The 12255-nt window shown below is 37.6% G+C and overlaps 1 protein-coding gene across 2 annotated transcripts in view; it reads right to left on the reverse strand.

The window, feature by feature from the left end:
- Positions 1-12255, reverse strand: part of LOC127627768 (gamma-aminobutyric acid receptor subunit beta-4) — a 108508-nt gene that overhangs the window by 19041 nt on the left and 77212 nt on the right. For both annotated transcript variants that reach the window (XM_052104306.1, XM_052104307.1), the window contains 2 exons: positions 3874-3956; positions 1770-1907 (listed from right to left, as the gene is read on the reverse strand). In XM_052104306.1, the coding sequence (XP_051960266.1) occupies positions 1770-1907; positions 3874-3956 (221 nt within the window). The remainder of the gene's footprint in view (positions 1-1769; positions 1908-3873; positions 3957-12255) is intronic.

Raw genomic sequence — 12255 nt, forward strand, 5'->3', positions numbered from 1 at the left:
CATTTGGAGCCTTTCCACTTCAATTTTCTCAAAGAGAGAGGGAGGTAGCTTTGCAAAAGTGATCAGGCTGTAATTGAAATGGCAATTGACTATGAGTGGCACACGTCGTGAGATGACCCAATCACAGCTCGCTTCCTTCAACACATTTCTTTATTCATACTTGTTCGGTCACCTCCCCATGAATTGAAATCAACAAGAGCACACAAGGGCTAAAGCACTTAAAACGATAGCTACATTTTCTAAATTAATTTCTGTTGAGCAGCTCATGGCACTAAATCTTCAGGAAATCTCTTTCACCGAATTGTTGTCAGTGAAGGTTAGCCTGGGCCATGAATTAAGTTAGAGTTTTAACTTGATGCTGGCATGTGCTGGGGAATAACTAACTAAAAGTAGAGGAGCTACTAACTTGAAAATTCTGTTATCACTTACTCACCTATGTAAAATGGCTAGCACCATCTCAGCACTAACTAGCCTGTCTTTTTAGCAGGGGCAGTTTTTTTATTTCACATTGTTTTCTTCTAAACCATCCTCTCTCTCATATGAAGTGTTGGAAAGTCCAATATATTTTAGTGAATTGTTTTGTTTGGACAGTTAATGCAAAATAAGTGGTTCAATTTTAAATATTTAGTGAAAGTTGTGCTCAGTCATTTTTTGTTTGTGTTGTGCTGGTCAATCTGGCAGTCATCTTGCACTTACACTGACACCTATTGGCATGAATGCATCATCATTCAAACACTAATGTTTTCCATTTCTGATACCACTGTTAAAATTCACTTTTCACAGTCAGCCATGATTTAATTAATCCATGAGTGAAAGTGTTCAAGAACAGGGCAATTACTGAGATTTAGCAAGTAGTAATCAGCTGGTCATGTGATCTCAACATGGCAGCCCAATGAGTAGGCTTCATGGAGATTAAAACAGCTTTTATAAGGTTACTGGTATTGTTATTATTGTAATATATTTTCTTTTTTAATATTTAGGCTACTATTGTACTATAAATACTATAATTTAATTTTAGAAAGACTAGCTACATTGGCATAACCATAGAGATAGGGCGCATTATGGTCTTATATGATTATGGCTTTGTATTGTACATACAGTAGATATTATGAAATAAACTGGCACTTTTATATTGGTTTAACAATGCATTTGGAAACTGTTCTCTTAAGTACGATACAGACAAAGGAGAAACATTGAGTGAAATATCTCAATATATCGTAGTCATAGTGTCGCAATACACCAAAAATAAAGAATCACAATAATATCGTATCATGACCTAAATATCGATATTATATCATATCGCCAATTACCTTTTAATTCCCACACCAAATACCTGCCAACACTCCAGATTTTACTGGGTTTCTCCCATTTTTTCCACACCTCCTCCTGCTGTACTCTCAATTTCTCTCAATAAACTCACGATTCTCCGCAGCCACACTTTGCTCATGTGAACAGAGTTCAGTGTAATGGATTACAAAGTAACTAATTACTGTAATGAAATTACATTTTCATTGAACCAGTAAAGTAACTCTTTATTTTTCAGTAATTTAATTACATTTACTTATGATGTCATTGCATTAAATACTCTATAGACTATAGAACAATTCTATATAAAACAATAGTGAGCTTAAATATATAATTATATTTAGATTTAGATTGGGCTTGTTTCCCAGGAATCAGTTAATTCTCTGCACTATACTTGGGCTATTTATATGACATATTCCATATTCAGACTATTTCTTCTACAGTTTGGGGTGATTCGTCCATACCTGTGGTGAACCTCACTTCCCTGGACACAAGACGTAGCTCCACAATGGAAAACTGAGGCAATTCCAGTTTGTCCACACCTGTGACGGCACTGTCCCCTCCTTGCCAGAAGAATACAATATCATCTGTAGTATATCCATCTGCACAGACATGGTTGACAGAATAATGAATGTTACATTGCATACAGTCTACAACAATAATTGGGGCACTTAAGCCACAGAAATAATATGAATATGAATGTCTTTGCATTATATAACAAAATATAAAATCAAGTGGCATGCATTTGAAAGAAAGATGGCAAAAATGTCATGTTTATTTGCTTTACTCATCGCAAAGTAATCATATTAATTCATAGAATTTTAAATGTGTCCAAATTCTTTTGGGGTATAATGCAATGAAAAGAATTGTACTATTGGTGTAAAGTCATCAGAATATCAAACATATTGTAATTGATCCAAATGTAAGGAAATGTTGATAAAAGCAGTTTTGCCGATTTTCATGCCTCAGCAGGCATCTGACCCATTGATCTGCACAAAGCGATAAACAGTATGCTAAGCATGAAATAATTGTTATTACGTAAACATTGGAAACACAAGCCTAGCTATTTATCTGGGCACCACTGATGCACCTGTGATGGACAGGGCGCCTGGGCCTGGTACAGCTGACTGATCAATAGTGCAGGGCACCTTATTGATAAACTGGCAAACACGTTCAGTCTTACTTGCGTCGGTCAATTCTGCCATGAGCCCTCAGAGTCAAAGTCCTTGAAGAGCATTTATCACGACTGACACACAAAGACAGAGTGGTCAGGTCTGCAGATATGTCTGATTGCTCTAAACGGGCTTAATGATTATATTTGCTTACATTAGGTCTCTGTGGAGTATGATTGATATAAGAAGCGAAAAGTGAAATTGATGAGTTGGACGAGTTCAAACTCCTGTACCCATGGTCACATTTTTGTGATGCGGTGATGAGGTTTGAAAATGAGTGAGTGAGTAAGGCAGAAACATTGCTATAGGCTTACATATGGCTATGAGAAATCTGGGTTTATTTTTTGTTTAGAAAAAAGTTAACTTTGTTAGAGAGTGGAAGATAAATAAGTTGCTTTGCACTGGCGTATGGGACACCCCTGCAGCCCCTCGCAGTGTAATGAGCCATAAATCTTTGAGTGTATTACCATGCAACACTTACTTTTTAAAGTTAATATCATGTATTGATACATTGCAAACTGTTTCACATACTATTTTTTAAATAGTAGGAAGTATAAAGTATATGCTGTGCAGCATCCAGTAAAAAGTATGCAAGTATGCCATTCTGAATAATGTAGCATAATACTGTTTGAAATGTGTTTTTAAATGATGGTAGTATAAAGATTAGACTAAATAAATATAGTTTGAAAAAATAGTTCACTAGTATACCATTCTGAACAATGTAGCTTAAATATTTTTCTTTATATATTGTAAACTGTTCCACATACAATTGTTTTAGAATAGTATGCTAGTATTCCACTCTGAATAATGTTGCATGTTTAAAATGTATATTGTTACATATTGCATACTTCCTTACATACTTTTTTTAAATAGTAAAGAGTATACAGTATGTACTGTGCAGTACGCAGCAAAAAGTATGTTAGTCTGCCATTCCGAATAATGTAGCATACTACTGTTTGTAATGTTTATCGTTTCATATTGAGTGCCGTTTCACATACAATTTTTTAAAAAGAGGGCAGTATGCAGTATTAACTGTGCAGTATGCAGTAAACAGTATGTAAACTAGTATTCTATTCTGAACAAATTCTGTTTGAATTCTTATCATTACATTCTGTACACTGTTTCAAAACAATTTGTAGGCAGTATATACTGCGCAGTATGCGATGCAATGTAGCATACTAATATTTGAAATGTGTATCTAAATCATGGCAGTATGCACTATACATATACTGTGCAGTATGAATTAAATAGTAAATCACTGTTTCACAAACTATTTTTTTAATATTAGGCAGTATGCAGTATATAGTGTTCTGTATGCAGTAAAATATATGCCAGTATTTCATTTTGAACAGAATCTGTTTGTGTGTTTACATTCCGCTCACTCAGTGATACTTACAGCTTTCAATCTCCAGGGTGCAGTTCTGTTCATCGAGGGGGTACCGCCTCAGGTCCATCATACAGGCTGCAGTCGTGGTTATTCTGGTAAAAGGACAGCAAGGAAATGAAGGAAGGGTAGAAAAAAATGAGAAGAAAGAATGAGAGCCACCGTTACCTTGGTAACCTTTACCTTTAGGAAATCATAACTTAGCCTTGACTGCGCTATGTGAACATCTATATCATGAGCAATGTTTGCCAGCTATTTTTCATGTTCTAAGTAACAGAAAGTAGGTAAAAAGCAGTCATAGGTACGCAAATGCTGTACGAAGACTCTCGGTACTTCCTATTGGAAGAGACCTGCGATTTCCTGCACATTTCTAATGATCTTGCATAATATGTTTTGTAAAAATATGACGAAGAATATCATAAAAGATGTCATCTTATAAATGTATCTTTGTTGTGAGAGCATCTATATACATAAATACTTATCCCCCCCACCCCCACCCACCATCATCATGCTGTTCCAAACCTGTATGACATTCTTTATTTGTCCAAACCAATTTCCAGCTCAAAAGTTTAGAAAGCTAATAGCATTGATGAGTCACATCTCTTCACAGTAATGTCTATATGTCTCAGGTCAATGGAAAATGCAAATGAAAGTTCTATCACTGACACAAGAGGCCTCGTCGACAACAACACTCTATATTCCACCTCTATGCAATTTGAGTGTATTTGCTTGAATTGTTGGTGTGTTTATCAAGGACGTCTTTTGTCAGGCCTGTGCGAGCAAGGGTATACACAACATTTAATTTCCATAAATCCAGTGGCCCAAGAAAATGTCTTGTGTTACAAATGAGTTGTGTGTCGCCGCTTCATGGGTATATTTACTATGGCAGAACATTTTCATAATTACATTTGCGATGTTAAATCACAGTGACTCCCTTTGGTTTTCACTGATACCTTGTGAACAAGGAGTGGGATGGTGGGGGATTTATTAACTGACTAAAAACATGCAAATGCATTCACGACACAATGAATTATGGGCACAGAGTGTTTATGTATATTTGTAACAGTGTGTGTGTATATATATATATATATATATATATATATATATATATATGAATATTTTACAATAAAATTAGGGCTGTCGATATAATGCATTAATTCAGTGTGATTAATTATATTACAAATATTGTGTTAAAAAAAATTACACAATTTATCATGTCCACGGACCTTAATGAGGAATATTCATTCTATCGGAGCAATTCAAGCATGTAGTACCACCTGTTTCCTCCAGGGGGCAGTAAGAAAAACTCCAGCAGTATAGACAATGCACAGCTTATACAGAGAACAACAAACGCACTCACTGGCTGTGTCTCGTTTGGAAGGCTGCGTCCTCCGCAGGTCGCATTTGTTGGTCGCATACTTCATCAAGGCTGTCTCATTTCATAAAAGCGAGTAGGACACTTCAAATGCAGCCTTCGAATGTGACCTTTTTTCACAGGAATTCGGAGGATGCATGAGGTGTATCCTTCGTGGGCACTCACATCCCACAATTCTTTGCTTCAACAGAAATGTAAAAAAATAAATAAAACATTACGGCAATTTGCCCATAAATATGATGATCAAATGCAAGTAATGTTAATTCCCAAGTTGAAGTACCCCAGTAGATGAGTGCAGAGTATATAATATGTATAATTAAAAGTATTACACTAAAAGTACACCTGTAAAATCTATTTTCTTTTCTCTGTACATCTTTATAACTCTCCTAAAATGTACCTCATACATTCCCTTCTAAAGGAACTTTGTTCACTTCTCACTCAAAGTGCTCGTACTTGTTAAAGAATGGCGTGCTGTCATAGCAACCTTGTTACCTTCCGTTTCCGTTTGTCCTACAAAGGCTGTCTCGTTTAAACGAGGCTTGTTTAAAAGATGACACTCGGCCTACTACAGCCTTCAAAGGAGCTACCTAGCACACAGCCAGAAAACACAAGATAAGAACACATTCTTGCATTCGTTCACAGCTTGATGGAGTGCAGATCCGAATGAAGGGATCTCAAGACGTCTGTTTTCGAAGTTTAAAACTACATTGACACAGCACCTTAAAAACAGTATGCTTATGATGCAACCAACGTGAGACCCTCCAAAATTCCTTAGACAAGCCCTCATAATAAATCTCAGACTGATTGACGAATTCAGTTGCAAAATAGATTGCTGTGAACTTTAGGCCAATGATAGGCTTATGTGTTTACTCGTCCGTCACAATAATTTTATGCATTTTAATTATTAAAAAGTGTCTAATATACACTATACATTTTATTTATAATAATTAAAATATAACTATATGTAATTATTTAATCATTATTAGTATATTGTTTTTTAAGGTGATTTCTCAGTGAATATTTACATATGTAATTAATTGTGATTAATTTGATTAATTAATTGGCAAACCATGTAATTAATTTGATTAATTAAAATATATTGTTTGTATACTTATAAACAGCAAATTTAAATCAATATTTTTGTATATTTCCATTGTTTTCAATTGGATTACCTCATTTGCAGTGCTTCTTGGGATTGTAGTTTACACCTTCATGAAAGTTGGCAAGTACACAGTCATGTACTTTTGCCTTTTTGTCCGATTTTTAAATAATGTTTCGCTTCAATGTTTATAATGTTGCAATTCACCTCGGAGCTAGTTGGATTGATTCATTGCTTAGAACTCTTTTACAAAGGAATTTATGAAATCCCAGTAGAGAAAAACAAATGGAAAAATACGTTTTCTGTCGCATTCTATTACACCCATAAAGCAGATCCTTACACTTCATTTTGTTGCAAATAAAATTCCAGTGTTTGTCAGTAAGTGAAAAACAGGGAAAGAAACATTACATTTCCCAACAAAAAATCACTTTGAACGCACAGTACGTCAGTGAGTAGGAACTTCCCAAGAGACTTGAAGGTAGCATTAGAAAAGATTACATTAAAGCATACAAATACTGAAATGGTCTAATGTTGTATTTATGTGAGACCAAAAAAAAATGTCTGTCCAAGTGGTTTGTATTGGAAACATAAATAGCTTCTCATTTCTCTGTCTGAACTATATTAAAGAGTTTACTGGTAATTTTGCTTTTTAATATCTGCCTCACATTCAAGTTCTACTGTACGGTGTATCCACAGCCCCACGTGAAAACTGCCCCCATAGAACTCTTATGGCTATACAATACTTACAGTGTGTATTTTGAAATTCATCCATGTGTAAGGCCACTCCCCATAGACTTGCATTGTAATGTAAGTGGATGACTGAATAAACAAATTTTTACTCGTTTTTACAAAATGTAGCCTGTACCTTATTACCCTACTGGTAAGAATATGCCATTCTTGTATGACCTTCTTAAAACCAAAAAACTGAATGTCAGAAATCTTCTATTACCTAATTCTGAGAGTAGGCGTATTCTGCGTAAACAAAAAGCTAAATAATCACTGAGTACGCAACGTTCAGAGCACACTGTCCACTCAATGCAACTATGAGCCACATTTTAACAGCTATGCAGAATATTTTGACAATGCTTCAAAACATAGGGCTCATTCCTCAAGACTTTCCACAGCTGCTTCTGGGTACCTTGAGACTGGAGGAAGCTAAATATAAGTTGGGTAGTTGTTGATCAGAAATGCTTCTCACGGCACCTTTAGCATACAAGAACAGAAGACAAAGATGGAGGCATCTTGCACTCCATACTACTAACTCATCGTTTATTTCCATATATAGGAGCTTTATCAGCTATGGATGTTGTATATAAAACTACCCATTTAAGAAACTTTGTTAAAAGTCCACAGTTCTAAATGTGTCCATAGTTGAAGAAACACCCATATCATCAAATGTAATTTTTGGTATGAGTGTCTGAACATTGTCTCTACTTTCTCTTCCCTTGTCCACACTCCTCTGGTCTCACTTCATACTGGGCTGGTGGATTATTGGAGCCACACACTCAGTGCTGACTCAATCTCTCCAGGGAACTTCTAGATGCTTGGTGGGTTGTCTGAAAGACTATTTGACTAGTTGGTTTTAAGAAAGCCTTGTATAATATAATGCAACAGTCCCCACCCACTTTTCCAGTCATCTTGGCTCCGGAAGTATTTTTCCCATACATTATTTCTATAGGGATTTCATAAAATCCCTAAAGGTTACAAACTTTGACTTGCAGCAAAAAAGTATTTTAAAATACTATACTGAAGTGGGAATGAACTACAATAATATGAAGCTTTGCAAATGATGTAATCAAATAAAAACAATGGGTACAATTTACAACTAAAGTACATAATATATTTAAATTTTATTGCAAAGTATTTAGAAATATTCAAATATATATGTAACTTGAAAATGTAGGAAGACCATCTCGATTGTGCTGGAGTGGGCAGATGCTGCTGCGCTCTTATGGCACAATTTGATCACTTTGATTCTCTGATTAGTGGATCATTTCTCTTCAGGATAATTTTTCTTTTTTAAATGAATGGCTTCAGAAGAAACATTCACCATTGATTAACAACTCACGGTTGGTCTGTCTTTAAAGGTTTATAAGGTATTGTTAAAAAACTATTACCCAATGGAGAAAATGAATGGGATTTCTTCTTCCAGAACCTGATGGTTGCACACCAGATCAGATGTGTTTCTTAGAAGTAATGTGTGAAGTTATTTTGAGGTTAAACTATCTTTCATGATCTATATCTATCATGATCTATAACGGCATCTACGCTAATATTGTTTATTTGTTACCATGTCTCAACTTCAGGATTCATATCCCGAGGTTACCAGAACCGGCCAGCTCCAATCCTGCATGGTGTCAGACTCCACTGCTGCGTGTCGCTCAGTGATGACGACAAACTACAGCCGGTGCTAGCCAGACATTCCTTCAGTCTTTTGACTTCAGAGGATGAACTGATTCCAATTCCAACTGTAAGACATCAGATACTTCATATGTCACTGCCTGAACCTTGGACTTAGGATGGACCATTTACCAACATCTTATGGAGTTTTGTGTTCCTTATACACATTTTACATTAATATTTAATCAAACTACAGAATGATCACTAAGACTTTATAGATTAATTAACAAGATACACCTGGGAGCAATAAAGGGGAGCGCAGAGACAAGAGACACAACAAAATCAAACTTCAAACTAAAAATCTTAAACCTCCTAGCGACATCTAGTGCCCTCTAGGGAAAATATCCCATCTATATATATTACAGAGACCCCAATCTAAGGAACAGCTCCTGAAACTCCTTAACAGATAAATAAACAAAAAAAGTACATAGGAGGAGCAGGGCATTATGGAGCTGGCATATCAGGAGGACACAGAAGACGAACAAGAGGAGCTGAAGGCCATGGATGAATCTGGAGAGACTGCTGGAGGGCAAGATGGACCAGGAAGCTGGCCAGAAGACCAGGGCGGAGTAGGCGGATGGCCAAGAGACCCAGACAGACCAGGTGGATGGCCAAGAGACCAAGGACACCAGGGCAGATCAAGTGGATGGCCAGGAGACCAGGGCGGACCATGTGGAGCAGCCGATGACCACTGGGAACATGGCGGATGGTCGTTAGGAGCTGGCAGGGTCCAGGCAACAGGGAAATTAGAGAGCTCAGAAGTGAGAGCAGCTGGTGTCTCAGAAGGCTCAGAGGTCAGAGCGGCTGGGGACTCAGAGAGAAAGGCACTAGGGGACAAGGTACAAAGGGAATCAGGAAGCATGGCACTGCGAAACAAGGCACTGGGAAGCATGGGAAAGGGAAGCATAGCACCAGGGCAAGGCTGGACAGGCTCATCGACTGCCTCAGGGAACTGGACAGGCTCGTTGACTGAATCCGTGGCATGAATGAAGGCAGTGGCTTCAAACACTGGCTCTGGGATGGAAGAGGCTTCAAGCACTGGCTATGGACGAGGCTTCAAGCGCTGGCTCTGGGACAGAGGAGGCTTCAAGCGCTGGCAACGGATGAGGCTTCAAGCGCTGCCTCTGGGACGGATGAGGCTTCAAACACTGGCTCTGGGACGGATGTGGCTTCAAGCACTGGCCCATTGACTATGGCCCATTGCTATGTTTATATGGCAAATGCACACAGAATGAATGACATGTATATATGTATGACTACAGAGAGCACTTAAACAGGAAAATAGGTAAATACCGGGCATTTTATGTGATTTCAAAATCCCAGTCTGACTTTTTTAAGACCCTCGGAGGTAAAAGACGTGTTGTCACCCCCCAAAAAAACAGCTTTTCTTACTTGCATTAAAACTTGTGGAAAGTTTTGCAATGTCCCTTGATGATCGTAGTGCTGACATCGTAAGAAATATAATACATAATGAGCAAATTAAACATTAATCATGATTTTCACTAGAGGGCAAAATGGGACTGCCGCATCGAGAGGTCGGAGATGGTGAAATGGCAGCGTTATCAGCTGTCAGTCATTGAGGCTCTATGGCAGTTGAGGCACACCAAGATGGCTGCTCGAACACTTCCGGTGGCTTCAACTCATGCTGTTAATAAGATTGCATATATTTGGGCCTATGCAGCTTATGGTAATAGTAATATATTTTAAAGGGATAGTTGGCTATCTAAAAACTAAAATGAAAACGGTCTCATCATGTACTCACCCTCATGCCATCCCAGATGTGTATGACTTTCTTTCTTCTGCCGAACACAAATGGAGACTTTTAGAAGAATATTTCAGCTCTGTTTGTCCTCGCAATGCAAGTGAATAGTGATCATACCTTTGTAACTCCAGGACTTAAATATTGATCTGTTTCTCAGCAACATCTATCATATTGCTTTTGAAGGTATGAAATTATCCACTGGAGTTTTATGGATTACTTATATGCTGCCTTTATGTCTTGTTTGAGCTTCAAAGTTCTGATCACCATTCACTTGCATTGTATGGACCAAAAAGAGCTGAAATATTTTTTCTTTGTTTGTGTTCAACAGAAGAAAGAATGTCATTCACATCTGGGATAGCATGAGGGTGAGTACATGATGAGAGAACTTTCATTTTTAGGTGAACTATCCCTTTAGTGTGGGGTCTTCTGTACTTTAACAGTTTTGGTACTGTGTTGCCACTCGATGTTCAATGTAACTGATTGTGGAGTTAAATTTGTTAATGAAGCATGGGCGTAACATAGTAATGTAGCTATTACCCTGCCTTCTGTACATTTAAGCGCCCTATAATTAACATTTAGAGTTGGATTTGTTTTTAGCTCCAAAACATTTTGATTTACAACATTTGTAAAAATGCATTATTTCTATATAACACACTTTGCAGAAATAAGAGCAATGTGTGTTGGACATGAAAAGATGAAAAACATACTCTAATTTCTTGAGAATTCTGCCAAGATTTCTGAGAAATGTGTAGTAAACAGTTGGCTACCTTAGATGCTCAATGTAAATGTTCTATAAAAAAATACATAAAAAAAACATGAACTCACTGCTTAAACACCTTCTGTATGAGCATAGCCTTTTCCCTCCAAATCTCCATAAAGCACAACCCTCTGCATATTTATAAATCTGTGCAGTTATGGGTCATATGGAGGATGCTTTGCATACATACTGAATCAGTATTAATGCTGACTAAGGCACATTAATTCGAAATCCCTTTTTAGACACAGCAGGGCATGATATGATAATTAAACATTAACAATGACTTATGAATAATTTACAACCAGCAAAGGTCCATCTTAAGCCATTATAAAAAAGCGGACATATCGATACTGTTATGCTGGGTAGTGGAAGTAGAAGGCAGACGGGAGTGTGGATCCAAATGCGGGCTTTATTATATAAATAACAAATAAGAGAACACAAAGAAAAGTCCACAATGGGAAAAACTAACTTAAACACAAAAGAACACACGGCTGGGAGAACAGAACACGAAGGGCAGGTACAAGGGCAAAGGCATGACAGGAAACCATTCACGACATATAACCATACAACGATCGACAAGGGGTGGAAAACACACAGGGTTTATATACACAGACACAGGAGGATCACAAACGACAAACAGGTGCAAACAATGACACAGTGATGACAGTGAGAAGATCTGGGAATTGTGGGAAGTGTAGACTTCCCAAGGACAGTGAGACTCAGGGCGGACAACAGGGAAAACGTGACAAGGAACGGGATCGGTGACGGGTGAAACGGAAAACACGGAGCGGACAACAAGAAAACGTGGAATAAACGTGATAGTGAAACAAAGAACAGAGGGCAGACAACACAGGAACGTAACATAACCCCCCCTAGAAGGACCGGATTCCAGACGGTCCTAAAGCAAAAGAAAAACCCACACAGAAGAACCAAAACAAAAGATCCAAGGAGTGAGTGGGTAGACCCGGGGGGACACCGACAGAGAAAAGGGAGCACAGAGA

Source organism: Xyrauchen texanus, chromosome 34 (genome assembly GCF_025860055.1).
Source record: "Xyrauchen texanus isolate HMW12.3.18 chromosome 34, RBS_HiC_50CHRs, whole genome shotgun sequence".
NCBI lineage: Eukaryota > Metazoa > Chordata > Actinopteri > Cypriniformes > Catostomidae > Xyrauchen > Xyrauchen texanus.